This window comes from Corvus kubaryi, unplaced genomic scaffold (genome assembly GCF_017639235.1).
Source record: "Corvus kubaryi isolate FWS band 111438036 unplaced genomic scaffold, C.kubaryi_AGA036_p1.0 split3-131, whole genome shotgun sequence".
Taxonomy (NCBI): Eukaryota; Metazoa; Chordata; class Aves; order Passeriformes; family Corvidae; genus Corvus; species Corvus kubaryi.
In genome coordinates this window covers 3,624,585-3,648,802 of record NW_024582083.1, presented here as the reverse complement: position 1 = coordinate 3,648,802, position 24,218 = coordinate 3,624,585, and the positions used below count along the sequence as shown (strand labels likewise).

The 24,218-nt window shown below is 37.3% G+C and overlaps 1 protein-coding gene across 1 annotated transcript in view; it reads left to right on the top strand.

Annotated features, from left to right (window-relative positions):
• The window catches only part of HPGD (15-hydroxyprostaglandin dehydrogenase), a 60,012-nt gene extending 45,697 nt beyond the window's left edge, over positions 1-14,315 (top strand). Inside the window, exon 5 of the mRNA XM_042014895.1 lies at positions 11,241-14,315. Within this exon, the coding sequence (XP_041870829.1) occupies positions 11,241-11,272 (32 nt within the window). The 3' untranslated portion in view covers positions 11,273-14,315. The remainder of the gene's footprint in view (positions 1-11,240) is intronic.
• Positions 14,316-24,218: the final 9,903 nt, after the last annotated feature.

Sequence of the window (24,218 nt, the reverse complement as noted above, 5' to 3'; positions counted from 1 at the left end):
CATAAAACCTGCAGCACAAAAAAAAGTAGTTCACCGATCACAAAAGTAATGTTTTACATTTCTTTTAAACAAAATAACATTTATATGTTCTTAATTCCATCTGTCTTACAGATAATTCCACTGTGCTATCTTATGTTGTAGCTACTCATATGCTGTCATGTGAATATTTTCCATGCAAACAGATTATTCATTGAAGTCAAGGAGTACCCACTTTTGAATAGGTAAGAAGGATAGGTCAATAAACTCTTCACATGCAGCACAATACTCTCAAGTTCATTAGGACAGAAATAGAAAGGACCTTGACTCTGTGTAAGCACTGCTCAGCAATAATAAAAACAGTTCTGTGTTATCAACACAGTTTTGGTCACAAATACTAAACATAGCACCATGCAAGCTACTGTGGAGAACATTAACTCTATCCCAGCCAAAAGCACTACGCTCACAAACATCAACAAAAAAGTGATCACAACATATAAAGAATTTTAACATTATATAGGTCAAATATGAAACAGAGTCAGCTCAAACCCATTTATAAATAGGGTTGTTATAAGCCATGAAAAGAGAAAAAAAATCTAAGAGGAGGGGTGGAGACAGTCTCTGAAATCACTACCTATTCAACATTTGTCACCTAAAGAAAGTAAAGCATTATCAAATTCTAAAGGCAGGTATGTACTTTAGAGTATTTTTTTAATTAATTTTTCATGTGACAGCAGGCATATACAGACACGACCCAAACAGCTATCTCAAGGTTTCAAGCCAATCTTTTTTTTTTTGAGAGAGAAGGGAATTAATGAACATTTAACAGTGCGCATGGTGAATTTGAGATATTTGAGCACTGAAAGAAATTACAAATTGCAAAGTTATTTCTGAGTATTCTCACCTTGGTACAGAAGAATTCTGTTGAAAAAGACAAACATGAAAGCTGAGAAAAATGTTGGACATTTTTGTATGTGGATGGTAGTCTCAAAGCAGGTACAAGGTCAGTGAGAAATCAATAATGCAGAAGAGGATTTGCAATGAAAATTACAGGTTTTTTTCTTCTTGATTAAAAGAAATCCCAAAACCATAGCTTAAGAGCATGTATTGAAAAGGTTAATTTTACAGACACCCAGATGACAGGAGTGTATGTTTGTTAAGGAAAGTGCCTGTCATATCTTTTTTTGTGCAGTAGGTGTTGGCCAACTTAAACACCTGATACTGAAAAAAAATTAATAAATAATTTTCAAAAAATCAAGGACATGAACAAGCATGGCCAGTAAAAGTATCATTGGTGTTTTCTCTCCTGTTTCTCTTTCTAAAAGAAACATAAATTGTTAGCTTACACTATGAAACTATTTTGGCTGGACAAAGAGCAGTGGCCACCATGGTCTGAGGCACTGAACAGGCAACAAAACCAGCAGCTGTGTGTTCCTTAAATATAACAGGAAGAGATGACAGTTTGTTACACATCAGGCTAGCTCCCACTCTGAGCAATGTGTAGGGAGGAACAAAATTCCTGAGGGCAGAAAGCTCTCTATGACATTGGATATCAATCAGAATTTATCACAATACTCTCAAGTGTGACTGACCTTGTCTTTCCTTTGACCAGATAAAACCAGTCCAAACACATGCAGTGACTAGAAAATATAAAAGCTCTCTTGCAAGTGGCCACACTAGCAAGGAAGTCAAAGACATTGCCTGACAGCTGAGAAAAGTAAGCATCACACTGTTTTTCACCTGAAGCAAGCGAGTTCTCCACAAGCTGGGAGCACGTGGTCAACAGTCGGGCACAGTTCAGTACTGAATTGTGAAGATGGCTTCAGGGCAGTAGGGAGTTCAGAGTGACTGTCACAACAAGACACAGATTTATTCTACTGTCCAGTGAATCTACATCAAAATTTATTTCCTGTCATCTGAGTCATTTGCCACTTTAAATACTATAAATTAGCTTAGCTGTTGCTGATATGCACTTAGCATACAGAAATTCGAGGAAACACCCAGCAAATCTCAAGTGCAAAAGAACAACACTAAGGACTCTGAAAAAAAAGCTGCTGCAGTAGCAAAACCAGTAAAGTTTATTGCTGTATCTTGACAGTAGAGAGTGCCAATATCTACAGCAGTGACAAATCAACATGCATTAAGTCATTGATTCTAAGTGCTGCTAGTATGACATTCTCAGTTCCTCATGTTGTTTCCTCAGTACCTACAGCAAGTGCTGGTATGCTGCAAACAAAACTGAAAATGTCTATTAATGTTTATTAGCAGCTTCTCTTTATTTCAAAGGATGATTCATCTCTTGGCTCCCCGAAACTCTGAGTTAATCTTAGCCACTCCTGCACTGACTCATACTCACTATTATTATTATTATTATTATTATTATTATGGGGAATCCAGTGAGGTACTCCAGTCCATATTACTAGTGCCATAACACATCTGATTCATCCCAAAGAGCATATTGCTAGTGAACACAGTATGATTCCAGGATGTATGGGAAAATGGAAAGAAAAAATCAGAAATATGAAATATATTTGTTAAAGGATTAACAACCAGACAAGATGCTTGATAGTTCTCAACAACATATTGCTGTTGAGTGATTGAGATTGAATTAGAAAATAAGAGCCCTACAAATTTCTAAGGAAACAGAGAAGGAAATCATTCACTTGCAGGCAGGGCATCATCAGCCAGGAGCTTCTTTATTTGTGCTCTTGCTTTAAGAAAAACTAAGGGAAATGCACTGTGACCACTAGAGATCATTTGCACCATTCCGTTTTCTCCAGAATTTTGAAGCACATATTGTAAATATGTGCATGCCTGGTAATCCCTCCAATAAAGGATGATACCTTGAGCCTACTCTACCACATGTGACAGATGTTTACAATAAAATCCAGAGCAAATCAGGATTGTCAGGGCTCCACACATGGGTCTTTACAACTCCAGAACTACTTTACTAGAAACCTGTAAAATAAAAGGTGGTATTCCTTAGACCTACTCGTTAAACACTGCTTTGCTTAGGATTTCAGGCACCACAGAAGCAAAAAATGCAGTAGCATGATCCCTTTATGGACTATTTAGCTTCAGGTTACAAATCTCCTGCTGTGAACCCCATCAAAGTACAGTACTCTCAACAGGTATGAAATAGCCGTGGCACAGATAATACAGCCACAACCCCTACCCAGCTCCAACGATTACATGCCTACTTACTTCCTCTGCTCTAAAGTAACATCCTGCTCCTGCAGAGCTAGTTTCTTGGATTTGCTGATTTTTTGTGTTGGGATTTTTTTTTTATTCAAGTGACATTTCCATTTCCTGCTTCTCCCACTAAATTTTGCCACTAGGAAATGGAAAACTAGAAAAATACGTAGGTCCATCAATCCACAAGCTGGGGAGGTCATCTGAATTACTCCTGAGCTTGCTTAGACTGCAAAGCACAAACCCCTTTGAAGTGTTATTCTAACTGAAGTGATTGGAATGTGAAAAATAACTAAATAAAATAACATAATTCTATTCAATTGGACATGGAGCTGGAAAGGATAAGACAAAGTGAAGAAATAACTTAGTCTTAATTCTAAAAGAAGAAGATACGTTTCACTGCTTCTCATATCTCCTTTAGTAAATGAAAAGTCAAAAATTTGCTACTGAATCTAACACAGAGTGTGATTACCAGACATAAGGGTTTGCCTGCATTATTACATTTAATATTCACAAACACAGCTACTGTACAGGACAAACCTAATTGCTAGTAATTATCCCTCTTCCTTCTCCCAGTGAAAACCAGACTTTATTTTATTCCAAGAAATAACCTTCATTAAGTCTGATGTCCTGTTCTGTGCAAGGACAATATGCACATTCTCTCACGCTCTGGATCACTCAATAATCATAGAATCATTTAGGCTGGAAAAGACCTTTAAGAACATCTAGTCCTATCCTTAACCCAGCACTTCCAAGTCCACCACTAAACCACGACCCCGAGCACCACATCTACACCTCTTTCAAATACCTCTGGGGATGGTGACTCAACCACTTCCCTGGGCTGCCTGTTCCAATGCTTGACAGCCCTTTTGGTGAGGAAATTTTTCCTCATATCCAATCTAAACCTCCCCTGGCACCACTTGAGGCCATTTTCTCCTGTTACCTGGTAGAAGAGACTGACCCCACCTGGCAACAACCTCCCTTCAGGTAATTGTAGAGAGTGACATATCTTTCCTCTAGCCCATACACCATGTTCCCTTTTTGAAAAGGCTGTCTAAGCCTTCCTTATCATTTTGTGCCAGTGCCTACTTTTTTTAACTATTCTTCCTTCTACTTACCAGTGTTTAAAAGTGGTTTGTTTTAGCCCTTTGAAATTCATGTCATCAAAGCTCCTGGAGTTAGTTGTCAGGGTTTTGTAATCCAAAATTCATTTTACAAGCTCTTGAGACTGGAAAGATTATTGCCTCTTTCCTTAGAGCACATAGCTTTCCCCTGCAAATTTTTCTCTCTTCTTTTCTGATGAAGCTTTTGCCATCTGAACAAATGAGAACATTTGAAGATGAATGAGGTAAATCTGGATTTACTCAATCTATCTACCTTATTAATCTTCAAATTTGAAAATAAAGAAACAAATTATTTCTTATGGATTCTTTATCTTTTCCATCTAACTGCACAAAGCCAGTCTAAATCTGTTCAGAAAAACTGAGCAAGAATGGAGGTGACCTTGACAATGGATCTGTAAAAATTTTGTTACATAGATAACTATGGTTTTACAGACAAGACATTCAAGTTGTGTACAGCAATTCTCTTGTAAGTGATAAAACACATCACTATCAGTGTTGGATGAGATACAAAAGGACAGCTTTAAGTCTGATTAAAATTCAATGGCCTATTTTAGCACACATAACTATGCAGGACTTGCACTTGAATGCTCTGTGAAGTACTGACACTGATGTGATGAAGTAATGTGTTCTGAAATAGAGAAAACTGAGAATCAAGCAGGTTGGCACTGAACTTGCCAAGATGTTGGTACACTTTGTGACTCAGCTCCAGGACTGGGCCTCATTGACCCAATAAACTAAATGAGACAAATTGTTTTCAAGAAAAAAAAATCTATTCTGAAGGCAGTCAGTTTCACACACAAAGTTCATATCAGTTCTTTATTCAAAATGCCGAGGAATAACTGAAAATCTCCTAATAGTAAACCTTAATTCTCTCATCCTGACTTTTATACACAATACTGAAGCTCAACCCTTTCTGGGTGACTTATCTATACAAAGAGTTTGCTGTGAATAATAAAAGAATCCTGTCTCCAACTTCTATATCACTTTTGAATATAAAAATCCACTATTTTTAAAGCTTTCACTGGGCAATGCAAGCCACCTCATTTTCCACCTTATTCCTCCAGTCCTCATTCCAATTTAATTTTTCCTGTATTTAATTTATAAATTTGAATTGTTTTCACTGGCTCACTAATGATGGAATGCAAGGTATATGCTATCTGTCATGCTTGATGTGTCATGTTTGGTTTGGCTAACAATTCTCCGCCAAGTAAACTCAATGCGGCTTTGTTATCTCTATGTATCTTTGATTGTAAATTCCTCAGGGCAGTGACTGAGACCTCAACAAGGTACTGAAATCTATGAAACAAACATTAGTAGTTAACCTGTACAGTAAATTTCCATGACTTCACTGACAAACATATTTCCAAATACTTTTCAGTATAATTGTCAGTCAGCTAGCAAATTCCTCAGCATTCCTGGAAGCTGATATAAATTGAAGCATATTGAAACTGTATGACAACCTAGGTAACATAACACAAATCCTACTGGGCACCAAAATAATAAACATTTTTGCACCAAATCACTGGTTGTTGGGATTAATCAAATGTATTCTATCTTCCATACACTATCAAGTTGTTCTTTCCATCCTCAGTACACTTGCAGAGACATATAATACACAAAATAGCTGTACTGGTAATCAGTAACACACCTGTGTAAAGCACTAAAAGCCTCAACACTTCCCTGAAACCCATACATATTTGGCTGTGCCAGCCAGATAAGAAATAGGTCAAAAGGACAAAGATAAACTTGTTAGGCCTCCAAGACTCTAGAATAGATTTTGTGCACAGCTGCAACACGGCAAGCTATTCAGCACAGATATACACCATTAAACTTTACATGGTGATGAAAGATGGTTCCTTATTTCTGAAGCTCCCCTCAATGTTTTTCCACTTTCCCATGGCTGTAATCAAATCAAATTGTAGGAAGCCTAAGTCTTCACATTCTGGCTTTTCATTATTGCTACACTCAACTTGGAGCAATCCAGCTTACAAGCAAATTAATGGGAATTTAAAATACAATTGAGTTTGTTACACTGTCAGATTGCATTCTGTAGCAATCATCTGGTACCCATACATTCCTCAAAAAAATACCCAAGAAACTTTTTATCACTTCTACTTCAATGATAATTTTACAAACTGAAATCAACAGAAATTTTACAGTAGAGATTCAATACGCTCTTAATGTCCTATTTGGCATTTGAACATTTACCATGGTTTGACCTTTATTCTTTTCCATTTGCCTCTTCAGGTACTTGGAAACACAGGTGGGGGGAGATTATTTCAGTTAAATTCCAGAAAATTAAATAACTTACATTTTACTAGTAAGATCACTTAACCTTAACTGAAAGCACTCAAGCACTGTGTGCAAAAGCCAGCTGGAGCACTTACAAGTGGAAAATTTTTATGATACTGAGTAGAGCAAGATATCACCAAGTCCACGCATTTAGTGAAAAAAAATGAAAACCAAACAACATGCAGGGAATAGTTTCAAATCACAGTTTCTATTATTTAAGAGCATAATCCTTTCTTGCTTTTAAACTTGTAACATAGACAGCAGTTAATAAGTTGAGGACTGAATGCATTATGAGGCCTTTAAGAATTCACACACGGGTAAATGGGCATCCAAGAAAAGGCCCACAGGCCTATTCACATAGAAATTCTGACTACACAACCGTGCACAGAAGTCTGTTTTCAAACATTTGGTGACTCAAATTCAAACAAAATGTAGCATTAACTCTCCAGTTTGCAAGATTTTACTTTATCAGTCCAATAGTGATATTTTCAAAATATAATATGCTTATTGCTGAGAGTGATTATGGCTTCCAACCAGAAAACAAAGGGCAAGAAAACAGTTACATGTATTTTAAATAAATTATATTAAAACCCAGCAGTAATGGAAGTTACTGAAATTCTGTACCACCCATGATCTGAATAACTACACTAATACAACATTTAGTAATTGTTTTGTAGTCATAAATGGCTAAGTTACCACTAATCCTCTCTTGGATTTTGCAGAACAATTTATTTTAGTTCAGAAAAGTTAAAATAATGCACCTACACTGCCATCTTGTGGAAAGTATCCATTCTCTATTGATTACCTTTCCTGGATGAAACACCCATTCAAAACGAAATTTCCTTTCCTTTTCTTTTAGTACACTACTCTTACCTATCAGACAGGTAAACTTTTTTTTTTTTTTTAAATAGGAAAGTATCAGTTTAACTCATTTTTGTATAGAACATAAAAATGATGAGACAGATTCTGCACCGAATTAGTACTTCGAAGTGCAACTCAGGTAAAACGAGCAACTCAGAGAGAAGAAAATCATATTACACTGATGCAGCTCAGTGACCAAATGGAATGTTCCAATTTTCCAGAACCATATTTGTAAAATCCCCGTTTCAAACGCATCCTCTCGCCTATAATGTAAACAGCACCTACTCAGTATCTCAAATAATGCCCCAGTAACACCTGTACAACATTTCTCACCTTTGGAGGAGCTGTCACTGAGCAGAATTCATGGTCAGAGTGGGAATAGCTCCACCGCGAACATGAAGGAAGCATTTCATCACCCATTACAGGTTAAATCACACTTAAATTCCACTGTAGGCTGTAAGAACCACAAGGTGTGAATTTTTCACTCAGGGCTGTTAAATAAATACTAATCAGTTCCAAATGGTGTTATAACAGATAGACTCAGCAAAAGAATAATAACTTGCTTAATCTTCCATTTTCGTGAAATTTTTTATATTGAGATTTTTAACCTTGGAGGAACCACCCGTAAAAGTTAAAAAAGTAAAATACCATAACACGGGGTACAAAACTCTGCAGCATGAACAATAACTGCAGCAAAACTACAGTTGGGATCAAGTCTGAAGTTCTGCAAATGTGCTTTGATGCCTCTTTTTTGGGCTGTTTGATATATTTAAAAAACACGTATTCCAGTCTTCCACATTTTTACCTGGACCTACTGTGTATTCAAGTTAATCTTCCTAAATATTCTTCCTTATCCCTCTCCTCACACTTCCACAGGCCACTACAAATATGAGGATGTCGTGGTGCACATTATATTTCCCAAACAGCTATAAAAAATATATGGGCATTCCTGAGCTCATAAAGATTGTACAGCATTTTATTAAGACAGTGTTCCTCTATTGTCCTCAGCAAGAAGCCTACTGAATGCTAAGGTCCTGAATGCCACAAAAGAGACGATTTTGGTCCTGTTTGCCCCCAAAACACAAACAAGCCAACCTTTGCCCATCATGTATGGGGCAGAGAAGATTACTGTGCAAAATGGGGTGGGAGACATGGAAGATGTTTTACTTGAATGAATATTGCAACAACCAATAAGACTCTCCTTAATTATGATGAACTAAGAGAGAGTCAATTAATAGGCCTACCCAGACCAGAAATAACATTTACTAATGGAAGAGCAAAGAGAACTTCTGTGTCAGTAAGCAGAGAGTTCAAGTATGTAGCATAACAATTAGCTCCTATGACATAGTATTTTACATGAACGGTGACAAAGAGACCTCAAAATCTTAATAAAATTCTTCCCACCTCAGTGTGGTAGACTTCAGAACAAGACAAACAACAAATTTTCTGACTGAAAGCTGCCAAGGCTTTTACATGCAGAATTGAATGTAAAACTAAAGTTAGAATCATCCTTACAGCATAGAGGACTACATACCTGGAGAGCAGTACAATTCCTGATCACAAAAATCCAGCAATTTTTTATTTCAATCACTCATTTAAATCCAAAAGCAAAACCCAAAAAATGCCCAAGTAGTTCTCTACCCACAAGTCACTGGTTGGATAGGGAACTTCAATGCATTCATTTCTTACAGCTGCTGGGCTAAGCTGGAGTTTGTATTAGCAACAAACTCAGTTCTATCAAAAATGTGCTGGTTTTATCCTGTAAAAGTAAGATCATCTTCTGCATAGCCTATTAAGTTGGCCTGTCTGTTAAATTTGCATGTCTGTCGAAATGGAGAATTTGATGTGCTTTAAAACCAAGTGGAAAGGTAAAACTTCTGATTCCACAGACAAGTACTATACTAAAGCTTTTAAAAACCGTAAAGCTGCTTAAATGTTTTTTATAAGAAATAATTCTAAATGGTTACTTATCTAAGGATGTGAATTAGTCCATACACATCCTGGTCTTCTTCCCTCCTCTCTCCTCAGGCTCTTCTACAAGGGCAGTTGCAGCACCATATTCTGGCCCAAGTCAGAAACCCTCACTCCCCCCAGCTGCAGATCCAGTTGTGAGAAACAATAACAAAATCATAGGAAAGTTTTATGTAATAGGTTGATTTGTTTAAATAAATATTATTCAATTAATAATATGTGAATATTATACACCTTGAAGTTATTCTCTCAGAGACATTTTGGAAAATGTACTGTTGTCCAAGGTAGGTCAATACCCAAAACAGCCTGGCATTTTTGGCACAAGAAAGGGAAGTGAAGTGGAACTAGATTATGGGAGAGTTTCAAGTGAAGATAGAATAAATCCAGGTAGAAGTGGGAGAAATCCTGAAACCACGTGTTTATTAAATTTCAGTAAATGGTTAACAAGCATGAAAATAACCACTTAACAGAAACGCTGAATCTTTTGAGGCAACGTATACACATAAATGTATATCTGTACATTTGGTCTAAGACCAAATATACTTTGTGTACTGTCAGCTATCTCTGTCTTTGCCTTGACCAATGTATAACATGCTTTAATAATGTACATAAAAAAATCTTCATCAAATAATTTCCACTTCAAATACAGGACTTGGCACTATATGAGTAAGTAAGAAACATATGTGTAGCATACCAGCACAGAAAATGGCAGGTCTGCAAATGTGCAGCATCCTCCTGATGGCCATTATTACTATATAAGCCAAGTATTCATACATAAAAATATGAAGATCTATTTTTATTGCCTTAAAGCTGGACATCAGAAATCACTTTAATATTTTAGAGCTCTCAGCTCAGTGTGTTTGAAAGGACCACGTCTCCATGCGCTGTTCAATAAGGATTTGATGTTAGTTCACAATTTCTCTGTATTATTTAAACATCCACCTTTAGGGGGTTTTGTGCCCCTTTCCCCCAGAGTATACTTGCATAATTTCTCACAGATTCTTGGGAGCTCATAAAAGTTTTATATATGCACGTCAAGAAAATAACCACTTTTAGGTAAGTAATAGTAGTGCTGGCCCTGAAAAGCTGTGGACATCAAGAGAGCTAAGCATTTCTGGGCTGCTTTAAAGCCTTGACTTTGCATTTATTCATATGTGTATCCCAGGAAAATTCCAAATTTCTATGCATTGCTTATATTAATGGAAAAATTATCCACTCAATATCTTCAGTGCTATACTCTTGGACATTAAACAGTTTTTCAGAATGCAGAAACCAGGAACCTTCCTTAAAGGATTTATTTTTTAAGCATTCCTCATAAAAGTTATGATTTTGTTCAGATGAGGTTGATAAATATAGCTTGAGCCTTCCAATTCTCTTAAATATGAAATTACTGTGGTGCTCTTTTAAAGAGAAATTGTACAGGTTATTCAGTCAGTGATTAGTGAACAAGACATTATTGGCACAGACTTCAGTGGTGCAGTATCAGGCCTTATAACAGCAGTCGCTCCTGCCTTTTCTGTGACTTTTATTTAAAATTATTTTATTGGCAGTTTTCTCACAAAAGTTTCATTTTTGCACATTATTTGATTAAAATGCTTAAAATGTTGAAACCATTCATCAATAAAATAATTAAGTGTATCCCACAATGTTAAGCTATTAGGCACCATTCAAAAGACATAAGATCACAGTATTTTATGCTCATTAAATATTTAAACTGACCAAGACAAAATTTTTTAGACTCAAGTGTTTTTTCTTCACTTATATTATTCTTTATTCTTTCTACATATGGAAGTTTATTTATCTATTTATCTCTTTCCTTTACAGTGCAGCTTGAAAAAATAGAGAGCTATGAATGAAAAGACGAGACCAAGCAGCAGTGATAATTCTGAACCGCAATCAACATCCCTAAAAAATATTTGCCTCGTGCCTCCCTCCCTTGTTGAGTGTTGGTTAAGATTTCTTGAGATGCCCAGGAAATGTGTCACAACATATTTACGTGTCTGTATCCCTTAAAGAAATTACAAATATGTTCACTGTCTTGCTAATGGTCCTCTTTTGAGCCAAGGATATTCTCATGCAATAGTGATACATATCAGACAAAAATATTGCATAAAAAATAATAAATTAGTTCAATTAAAGATTATACAAGAGATCTGAGACTTAAAAGAAAAAAAAAATCCAACAAGTAATTTCCTCAAATAACGGGACTTTTAATTAATATACCCTTACATACCATTCACTTACTATGCAAGGAACGACCTGCCATAGACTTTTTACACATAATAAAAGAAAGAGTTAAACCTGTGAGTATTGGTACTTAACCTTATAAACTTGTGCAAGACTGACATGGCTATAAAAACTCCGTTCATCACTAATAAATCACTCCCTTTCTTTATCTTAATAGCACCAGCATAAACCCGAATGATAACAGTTACTGTCCAGATTTACAGTGATGTAACTGAGGTCAGCACTTGGATCCATATGTTTTAGTGTGTGGTTATTTCTGTGCATACTTAAAACTCTCAACCACATAGAACCAAAGAGGCTGCAAACAAAAGAGAATAAAGTTCCACTTATAATTTGTCCATATGCCCAATACAAAGCATCTGTGAACAAACAGAGACAGGTCTCTCTGTAGCAAAACTAGTCTGAACTTTATATTTAAAAGCATATATTGAGCAGGGAGAAAGGAAGTGCACAGTGTAACACAAACTGACAAACTGACTTTCAGTGCTGTCCTGCTCTGCCTCTAAACAGGCAAGTGACACTAGACTGCATAACAAAGAAAGATGTGTGGTTTCAGGAGGTCTGTGGAATAGAAAGCAGAAGATCCTGTAGCTCAGTTCTAGAAAGAAAATCAAACAGTAATACTGAACACAGATAGATCAAATCAATAAACACCACAAAATATAGAACTCCTTTGAACATGCACCACTCAGTTGCAGACACACTACTGTTTAATTTAGTTGGAAAAAAAATGCCATAACTTTTTGTTGGGACCACTGCATTTCATTTCACATGGAATAACAGAAAGAGGACAGAGAAAAAAGGGAAGGAGACCAAAACTATTTTTCTGTCTGTACGGTCTGGTAGGGAATTTGGGATGTGTTCTCTGCGCTGCCAACAGAGACAGTCAGATCACATGCCCTCCAAAAAGATACATGTGTCTATAGCTTATTTCACACTCCAGCATTGTACTGCCAAGCACTGTAGGACATGTAAGCAGAATTTAAATGAAACCAAATTGACAAATCCTTTTTAAGAGTTCTGGTTTAACCTAACAGAATTATGTTCGTAGGCCACCAAGAGGGTTCTTCTTCCCTAAGTTTACTGTCCACCTACCTTATTACAACCAACAAATGGAGATAAAGTTCACAATAAAGAATGCAACTGACTTTATTACATATCAGCTGTTAGATTCTAAGTTTGCTTCAATAGCCTCTACTTTCTTTTTTTTGTATACACAAAGAAGGCAACAAAGCCTCATCTGTTTAATGGAATCTGAAAACACTCTTGGAAGGAAAGGAATGCATATGAAATTACGATTTCTGGAGTACTTAATTTTGTAACCAAATCAAAACTTCTCTGCATCTTGTTTAAAGCCATCTTGCCCAAAACTTCCTTCACATATCTAGAAAAAATTCTGTAAACACAGCTTTTGCATGTGGATAGAGAACAGCAATTATCAATTGCTTTCAAAAACATTTTTGAAGAAAGATAAATACCATTTCTTCTTCTGACAAGTTTACACACAGAACCACAGTCATTTTCAAAAGGTCTTGTATGTCTACCATGACTAGTCCACAGACTCAAAGTACTGCATAAAATGTTTGTCAAATGGCATTTCCACATTTCTTCCCAAAATGTAAATGCATTCTGGGAAGAAAGGTGGAAATGCCATTTGTTTATAAAGAAAAATAAACAAAAGATCTCCTAGCCCTCCAGTGGTCTCCTCACCAAGCTGACATACACCCTTCCACACCAGTTTCGCACAAGCTGGAAGGATTCCAGAAAGTCTCCAAGGACAAATTTTAGAAGGAGGTCCTAGTTAAAATATTGGCAGCACATAAATTTGTCTTTTTAATGGCAACCACTTTATATTGTTTAGCACATTTAGCAGGATTTAAAGATGAATTTAATATACTCACAAACTCTCAGAAAAAGCCTGAGGTGGAGGGGGAAAAAAATGGTGAGAGATGAAACATATAGTCACTGCCAACACATCTTGAGCAAGCACTTCATGAGCAGGTGAAAAAATATCTAGTGACTGTGAAGAGCTCGATGACAGCTCTAGGTCTGCTCCCCTTATTCAACTGTTTCCACTTATATTCACTTCTGCATCTGTTATATATTATGGGGTGTTTTTATTAGTAGCTTTGGATCCAGTGAAGCAGGTGAGCATGTGTTCAAAAGAAAACTGAAAAAAAAATAAGACATTAGAAAGAAAACATGAAACAAGTCAGAGAAAAGCAGAACAAAATGTACTCTTTGCAAATAAAGGCATCCTCATTTTTATTGTGCTTATGCCATTTGAATGGAGACAAAATGAGTAAAAGAGTTTAAATTTAAATTAAATCAGGGGAAGTAAGATGATGCATATAATCTCTCTCAGCAAGGACTGCTCAAGAAGAAGAACAGCGAATACACACACTTACCACCTGCAAGTATGTAGCATAAAATGATCTTCCTTAAGTAATTCTCCCCATCTTCCCATCCTTCTCCTTTAAGCAACTATTTACAATTCACTTGATAATCTTGCCTGTTTTCCTGTGTTGACAGAGGTCCCAAGTGAACAATGCATACGAGATCCAAGCACATAGTGGCAGGGAGAAGAGTTAATTCCCCACAAAATCTCTTTCCTGAATATGAAATTTTTGGTCAGGGTGATGAATTTATGCTTTTTTTTTTTTTAAACAGTTCTTGGAGGGAAAAGGGAAAAAAAGAAAAAAAGTAACCCACAGACTTGTATCCAAAGTACTTCTTATCTCTTGGGTTATATGTAAATGGGGTTTTTTAGTGATTGTTTGTTTGTTTGTTTGTTTGGGGTATTTTTACCTATATTACCTATATTTTAACACCTTAATTGCTGGTTATGCAGTTTTACGTTTGGGACTATATGCAAACGTATTAAATAACAATAATTAATTTTTCTGTACTGCTGAGAGTACATCATTCTGATAGGGACTGTGAAGCACTCCACAATCCAATAAATTGTAATTTCACATCTAAAAAGTTTAGAGGTGCTGCAGAACCACTTAAGCACTTGACCAGCTCCTCTCTCAAAGGAATACAAACATCTGTATTAAAGTGTAGTTCCATGATTCATTGTCTTGTCTTCAGACAGTAAAGCCAGTTTAAGATGTTCCCATGCATTTCCTCCCTGACCCCAGCCATTCCTTGCTTCCTTTAAGCTGCTCCCTGAAATAAGCCAATTATAGAAAACTCTTGCCAAAAAAAAAGTTAAAAAGTCTTTCATGCTTAGGTTTTTTACCTACAGTTAAATGCCTCTCTCTATTTGTGATCACAGATTAAAACACTCTCTAAGTTACAAGTACCTACTTATTATTGGAAGGAAGATATTTTTCTCTTAAAACACACATGGTGATGACATCTATAAAGTAATCCAGAGGAAATTGTCAGGGACATAACGACAAAAAAATCCATGAAATTCTGGTCTAGTCATCAGGAAGCTCATGGAGAGACAGTTTACATTCCATTTGCTTTTCCCAAGACTGCTTACCTTGTAGCTGTACATATAATGCAATAACAAGTGAAAAGTTTTGTGAAGCAGGAAAAAACACCAAACCACACTTCTTATATGAACTATTCTACGGATCAGTGGTTAAGACACTTCCTGAAAATAGAGACAGATATTTGCATTCCTACCACTGAGAAAACTACTACATGTTCTAAGCCATAACACAAAAGGCAAGTCACAGAATCAGAACCATTTAAATTGCAAATGACCTCCAGGATCATTAAATTTAACCTTTGACCAATCACCACCTTGCCAACTAGACCAGAGCACTAAATGCCACATCCAGCTGTTTCTTGAGCACTCACCACCTCCCTGGGCAGCCTATTCGAGGTTAACAACCTTTTCCATGAAGAAATTCCTTCTGATGCCCAACCTTAACCTCCGCTTACGCAGCTTGAGGTCATTTCCTCTTGTCCTGTTGCTTATTGCTTGGGAGAAGAGGCCAACCCCACCTGGCTACACCCTCCCTTCAGGCAAAGTCTCCCCTAAGCCTCCTTTTCTCCAGGCTAAACCACCCCAACTCCCTCAGCCACTCCTTACAAAACTTGTGCTCCAGACCTTTCATCAGCTCTGTTGCCCGTCTCTACACACGCTCCAGACCCTCGATGTCCTTCATGTTGTGAGGGGCCCAGAACTGGGCACAGCACTCAAGGTGTGGCCTCACCAGCGCTGAGTACAGGGGGACAATCCCTGCCCTGGTCCTGCTGGCCACACTATTGCTGGTACAGGCCAGGATGCCATCGGCCTTCTTGGCCACCTGGGCACAGCTGGCTCATGCTCAGATGCTGCCAACCAGCACCCCCAAGTTCTTTTCCTCTGGGCAACTTGCCAGCCACTCTGCCCCAGCCTGTAGTGTGGCATGGGGTTGTTGTGACCCAAGGGCATAAGCTGGTGTTTGGCCGTGTTGAACCTCAGACAACTGGCCTCAGCCCATAATCCAGTTTGTTCAGATCCTTCTGTATAGCCTGCCTGCCCCCCCGCAGATCAACATTCCCACACAAATCAGTGTCACCTGCGAAGTACTGAATGTACAACCACTCCCCTCATCAATAGATACTAAACAGGACAGGCCTCGGGGGGGCCTCACTAGTCACTGGCTGAAAACTGGATGTAACACCATGCACCATCACTCTCTGCTCATGACCATCCAGACAGTTTTTAACCCAGTGAACTGTGCATCTGTCCAATCTGTGGGATGCCAGCTTTTCCCAGGAGAATGCTGTGGCAGACAGTATCAAAGGCTTTGCTGAAGTCCAGGTGGACAACATACACAGCCTTTCCTTCATCCAGTGCTGCCACCAGTCTTGCAAGCAGATCAGTGCAGTAAGTGGGCTCCAAGGACATCTATCAGACCAATCCCCAAGGAATTATGTGTAAATGAGCTGGTTGGTTTTGAATACTGACCGGGTGAAAAGCTTCTCGGTACTGGTTAGAACTGGACAAAAAGAGATGTTTAAGTTTGTGGAGCTCTAGACTACGTGAATTTTTGTTTTAGTATTTCTTTTTAATTCTGGTGGCTCTTTGTGGGAAGAGATAGGATGGAATTGAACTGTGGGCTGTGGGATGTGCCTGCAGAATGCCATGGCAGCACAGAGAAGCTTGTCTCCACCTGACCTTGAGGGAAGGAGATGCTACAGGGCAAAGAGCCCTGTGGAGAGGAGCCAGCCGGAAGCTGCCCGATGAGCAGACAGCGCGTGATCACCTCCATAATAAGGACATTAAGAAAGTGTGTTACTGACATAGCAATGTGTGATAGGTTGCTTAGTGAAAAATACCATTTAAGGAAATCTTGGGTCTTGAAGCAGTATATAAAACCAGCTCGTTTCTTTGAATAAACGTCTCAGATTCCCTGCTGGTCTGAGTCCATGCCCTAGTCATAACGTCAGCTCTTGAGAAAAAGCTTTGTGCTTAGGCATCCTTAGTTACGTTGATCATAATTTTGTTCAAACTACAGCCACAGTGTAAAATTAAAAGTACAAACTATGATAACATGATAACATTATAACGCATCCTATCAAATTAATTTCTCACTAACTGCATGCTAACCTCACAAGCAGAACTAGATTTGTTTTAATTTTTTGTCACTCATTTGGCAAATTAACAGCTACTTCTGAAACGTTAAATTGGTCAGATTTAACAAAAACAACAGTTTGCCAGCTGCTGGATGTGGGGGAGCTAAAACATTCAAACTACTGACAGGTATTCAGTCTATTTGGACAGACTGGGTGTAACCCAAACCAGAGCATGCAGACTACCATAGGGTCACAATGGCTACAGAGGAGTAAAACCCGTCCATAGCACAAACTAGGATAGGGGAAGAAAGGATACAGGTTGAGGAGACAAGATAATGTATACATGAGTCATGGGGATTTAGGCAAGAAAAGAAGGGTGTATAGTCTGTTTAGATAAGATTTGTCAACTTTTGTCAGGTCGCTCTAATACTTGAAAAAATTTGGTTTTCTCCAGAACATACTTATTGAGGCAGCCAAAAATAATGCATCCCAGTGCTGTCATAAAAATAAATGAATATTCAGATACATAATTTTCATTTCTTTTGTGGTGATTTTTAACAGGAAAAGTTTTATCACTTTCAAGAAATTTACAAAACCAACTTTTGCTGGCTGTCTTAATAGAATTTGCTTGCCCCTTTTGTGTAACCGTAATTCATCACCTTCATTTTGACGTGCAAAACATTTCACACAGCTGCAGAAACACTGGAAACACTTGTTGCTTTCAAGTTCCTGAAGGTATTTTAAACAAGTATATCTCAAAATCTCTTTTCATAGAGAAAAGATAGAAGAGACTGAATAGAAGAGATTATCCCAAGACATATTTGTTTCTTATTCAGAAAGTAACGCATCTTGCTTAGTCAAAATGTTCAAATACGGGAATGCATGCCTCTAAATGGTGCTGTTGTGATAAAATCTACATTCTGCCACATGGAAAGACTAGCATTATATTCTTAACAGATGTAGTGTTGGAATGGTTTCATATTCTTCAGAGAAATTGCAGAGTATGATTTATCACCCTGACTCAAGTGAAATGATACTGAATGGATGCTGTCAGTGATGAACAACAATTCCAGCTGATTGATATTTTCTAAAGAAAGCAAAAGATGGCATCATTTCACTATTTAAGAATTTGGGAAAGCAGGCTAGAGTGCTGAAACCTGCCAGAATTTCTATAACTCATGGCCTTCTACTACGTACTTTAAGCAAGGGAATTACACTGTATGGATTATGGGACCTGAGGCTACACACTGTAATTTTCATCATCTCTGAGGAAGGATTTAAACATGAGTACAACTTTAAGCAGATACAATTTTTCTAAATGATATAGCATTACTATACAGAAGCACTCAAAGCTAGATGTTTTCAAATCCTTGCAACTTGAAACCTAGATTTTCAACATACTGTGTTTGAATCTCTCTGGCACAAGAAAAAACTAAGCAAAGGATAATTTTCAATGAAACATTTCAGTTGAGAAATACATCAGTTTCAAAGTCTGTGACTGGTGCACATAACCTGTCAGGCTTTAAAATCTTCATATACTTATTCCAATGAAATAGCTTCTATGAGGACTTGAGGTCTTTACTTTTGATACCAGATCAGCAGGAAATAAAGAAGCAAGCCTGTTTCACATTACCATAATGTCTCTCAAATGCTTTAAAACTTGACTACTTTTTAACTAAAGGAGAATAAGTAATTTCCCAAGAACAAGTATTTAAATTTATTCCCCCTCCTTTTTTTTTTTTTTTTGACATTTTAACATTAACGTTTGAGGAGGTTAAGTTCTAGTCAGCATTGCATTAACTGTTGCTCTAACAAGTGTTAATGCAGTTCCTGCCTTTCCTCTAAAGAGCTATAAAAACACAGTACTTTCAAAATTTAGGTAAAGACATAAATCTTGGCTCCAGGTGTTCCTGAATCACTCTATAATCTGAAATGAAACTCGTCTTGACCAACTCTGAATAAAGTTTGAATGCAGTATAGATTTGTACTAAGTTAAACTACCTGAAGAATGAGTATGTAAAACAAACCAAAACTTACTGACATATTTACTTTCTGGAAGGCAAGTTAAATGAACTTTAATACCAGATTTGAAAATCCAGCTGTAAAAGGGGTATCCAAACATGATTAATGAGTGCTGAACACCATCCAGATCACATACTTACTTGTAAGAACTACAGCAAGCAAGTAAAACTTCCACCCTCAAGTAACAATTCCATTTAAATTAGAATTGCAGTTACTCTTCCATTTTAAGTCAACAGTTATTCTATGGTTGCCATATATCAGAAAAACCTGCTTAGTGAGAGGATAAAACAGTTCAGTGCAACAAACCTAAGCAACAACCTTTTCAAATATCATTCCTGAGTGCAGAGTGCACAACTTCTTCACTGCCAACCCTAATACAAATCCTTCTGAGTCTGTACCCACTAATCATGTTTCTACTTCCAAGGAATTTCTGAATGTCTCCCCTATCCCCCAACCACCACTACCACTCACTAGAAAATCCTCCCTCATTATCTTGACTGATTGCTTCAATTAGTGAGCAACTCAGTCACTTACATTAAGTTCTATGTTTCAATTCCAGGAAAGTAATCCTTCACTGATACACTTCAGGTTTACTTAATTAGAAGGAAAATTAACTTAAATGCTCTGTAGACACGCTGCTGGGTTAGACTGCCTGAATAATGCTGATAAACTGTTTGCCAAGACCTTCCTTGGTTACAGATTGCTTTCTCTGGTTGACAAGAAGCTCAACATGACCCAGACGTGCACTTGCAGCGCAGAAAGCCAAGCATACCCTGGGCTGCATCAACAGCACTGTGACCAGCAAGCTGAGGGAGGGGATTGTGCCCCTCTGCTCTGCTATGGTGACACCCCACCCAGAATGCTGCATCCAGCTCTGGGATCCCAAAATAAGCACATGGATTGTTGGAGCAAGTTACAGGGGAGATCACATGGCTGCTCAGTGGGCTGGAGCTCCTCTCCTATGGAGACAGGCTGAGAGAGTTAGTCAACCTGGAGAAGAGAAGGCTCTGAAGACACCTTAAAGCAGCCTTCCAGTACCTGAAAGGGGCCTGCAAGAGAGCTGCAGAGGGACTTTTTACAAGGGCATGTAATGACAGGACAAGGTGGAATGGCTTCAAATTCAAAGAGGGGAGGTTTAGATTAGATATTAGGAAGAAATTCTTTACTCTGAGGGTGATGAGACACTGGCACAAGTTTCCCAGAGAAGATGTGAATGCCCCACCCCTGGAAGGTCAGGCAGGATGAGGCTTTGAGCATCCTGGCCTAGTGGAAGGTGTCCCTGTCTGTGGTAGGTGGGCTGGATCTAGATGATCTTTAAGGTCCCTCAGGAATTCTATCTAAATGGTTGAGAAATTAAGGATTCTGGCTGTATGTGTTCCTCAAAACAATATCCTGCCTTGTCATACCACAAGAGAGATCCACTCCTTAAGCAATTGGCAATTTAAATTGCTCTCAAGGGTTTCTAGATAGTGCTTGAAACAAAGAATCAGGGATCCTTACAGAAAGGCTAAAAGAGAAAGCATAGGTTTTTTGCAATATAAGAAATCCATGAAATTCAAATTTGAATAACAAAATGAACACCAGTGTAAAAAGTCTTCAGATTCAGCAACAGTTTTTAACAACTAGGTATTTACTTTAAAGCTTTTTAACAGTAGCACCATTTAACAGAAGAAAAAAAAATGAGACAAAGATCCTGTTTTCTGTGGGATTCCGACTTTTTTATTTCCCAAGACAACTCTAAGATTCAGGTTACTACCAGTAGAATAGTGGTAATTATAAGGCGACATCCATCATGCTCTATAAACAATTATTAATGGCCTTTCATATGCTTTTTCCATGTAAATGAACTATCCCATCTCTAGTCAAGAGCAGCAGTTAAACTCTCTAGGGAGGTGACAATGATTATCCACTGTTTTGTTAAAAACAGCCCTTCACCTTACCCCTTTTGGCCTACTTGAAAATGCAATGTGAAGTCTTACTTCTTAGCCCTCAGCTTTCAGAACAACCTGAGCTCTGAAAAACTTCTAGAAGCATAAACCCATCCTGTGACAAAAGACTGAATTAGCAAACATGCACATTAAAGCAGAGGAAGAAGTCACACGGAATATTATGGATAAATAGTGTAATATTTACATTTTAGAAAAGGAAGGAAGCGGGTTCTGCTGGTTTGCTATAGTACATGGATATGGAAAGGAGATCAGAAGGCTTCTACTTATCTCAGAATTATTAAATACTTAATTGCTTTACAAGTGAAAACTAGCACATTAAATTTGAACAGTTTTAAAGAAAGGCACAATACATTCAGATTCAGAAAATTTTTATAATGTGAAGATAAATGACAAAGCCTAATGAAAAAGAGTTAATCAGAGTGTATAAATTAGGTTGGACAGATTATTTCTAGAAAATTATATTGTCACAAATGTGGCCTACCAATATATCAAAGAAGTGCTGAAGCTTTGTCTAAGCAAAAGCAGTTTGGACCAGGTGTCCCTCATTATGGGTTTCTAGCTTAGCTGAGGGTTAGACCTCAAGTCTCTGCTGACAGATGTTTGAGTAATACTTTATTTGGTTGCTTTGCAAGAAAGGGCTTAAATGATTGCCTTTGCTGACAGGAATCCTAACATTAACTTGAATTTGCAGTGGTACCTACTTCTCACAGGTCATCTGATGCAATTTTAGCTATGTAAGGAGCTTTGAATCTTCCTCAATTTCACCAGACGTTTCTGTGTGGCCCTAGGGTCTCAGGCAGACAAGTTGTTAAAGCTTAGTACCACACAGGGCCTCTGAAACCCAAAGAAAGGAAAAAAATTCATAAAGTCTTTCATACTAAACAGACAATATGGTTAAGTGAGATGAGCAGTCAGTTTAAGGTGTTTATCTTTTTAATGGGAGTCTAAATGTAAAATCATTACCTCCAAGTTAAAGTTGTTATTAAGTACCAAGTAATAAGTTATGTTACACTACTGACAGTATGAAATCCAATTCCCTTTGAAGGATGCTGCACTCAGCTTAAAGTTGGAGTTTCTGCAATTATGTGATAGCTATGCTCATTCCCTAGAATCCATCAAGTTTTTCTGTGACAAATGTCTAATTTTCTTCAGGTCATATAAGCATTAGGTATACAATACCCTCAAAGGACTCAAAAGGAGAAGCAGACCCCTTCTTCAACACCTTCATTTGAACTGGATTTTTAGCTGAGAACTTCTTTTTAATATTATGCTTCCAATATTCTCCATTACTGATCACATTTCATATAGACCTAATGCGCCAAAAAGAACCCAATGTTTGACCTAAGGAAGGTAAAAAAGAAAGGGAAAAGATAAAATTGTTTTGCTTGGATAAATGAGGAGGAACAAGAAAGAAAAATATACAGATATACAAGTCTAATTTCAAAATTGTAATTTCTAGAATGACAAGTCTGTAATTTCTAGAATGATATTTTGTTAAGGGTCAGACAACAAAAAGCTGAAGCAAACTTAAAAGAGGCTGGTAGAACAAAGATTTAATGTGTGCTGCTCCTACCATTATAAAGTAGAAATATAAAATCTAAATCTACTCATAAATTTTCTGGAAGAGGTGGTTATCTTGTGATATGATCATTTTGGCTGATAATATTCAGGCTGTTAAGAACAGAAATACTGAAAAAATATTTACTGAAAATACTGAGTGAAAAAAAAATTGCTGAAATATTTCCATGCTGACAAACATTAAAGAAGATATATGACAAATCTGGCTTTGCAATGGTAAGTTCTAAGTTTAATCTCCTTATGCAAAAGTGAGATACAACGCAAAATAGCCCCTTTGGAAAATAACAGAGATATTACATTTTGCTTTGAAGAATCCAGGTTTCCAACAGAAAACAGAAGACATGAATATGATTTATATAGAATCCCAAGCTAACATTTACCTATCCAAACAACATTGGAAATACTCAGGTTCCTTTTCTATTGACTTGTTTCTGTTCTGCAAGCATTGTTTTCGTACTTGAAGTTTACTGTTTATGTATCTTGTCTCTACTGTTTCCCTCCAGCCATGCCAATCAAACAAACATAGTCACAATTTTACTCGTATGCTTACCTACAGCTCCCACGGGATATTGCCCAGATTTACCTTTTCTAGACTATGGCCTCTCATAGGTTCACATTCTACAAGACCTTGCACAATGTCCGCAGTGGTCATTTTTGAAAAATTATCCTAATTGATACAGAATCTTTACCATAGAATAGAATGAGGTAACAAGAACAGCACTTTTGCCATGGTACTTGACTGAACCTGTTTATTTATTCCCTCCCTTTTTCCTAAATTTACTGGAACACAAAACTCACCACAACAATAGCTGTCTCTTTCTGAAATTCAGGGCATAAAAGAAAGTATTAGCAAGCAAAATACTCACAGATTCACCTGACACCGTAATAAACACCATTAACAATTTCTTCTTTACTGAAGGAGAGAAAAACGATTTGCTTAAGGGCAATGCTATTCAAAAAAGATAAGAGCTTAGAGTAACAGGTATGTTAAAAGCCATATTACAATAATACAGCCAAAACTGTATTTCTGATATTTCTTAAAGCTCCTGCTTTGGGATATTTTTTCTTTTATTTCACATAATCACAAAATTAATTCTGTTTACACTAAAGTATGGGCAGTGTCGATCTTTTTCTTTTTCAACAAAAAACAAATATGTGAAGATAAAACCAGAAAGGAGAATCAGCTTTAGTACTGGTAGCAGAAGCAATGAGCTTGCTCTTCTCTCTTTCCTCAGATATGTAATCCAGACATTAAACTGAAGAAGCAGTTTCTGAAACAGAAAAGCATAGCTTCAATTTGTAAAGAAGGAAAACATTAGTAGGCCAGATATAAGGAAGGGAAGTGACAGGCGAGTAAAACTCCCTTTCAGCTACAAAACCAGTTCTACCTGAACTTACAATAAGGACTAAATGACGTATGTGCTAATAATAGCAAGAGAGCTGGAATCATGTGCAACAATGTGCTCGTCACTGACATCAAGAA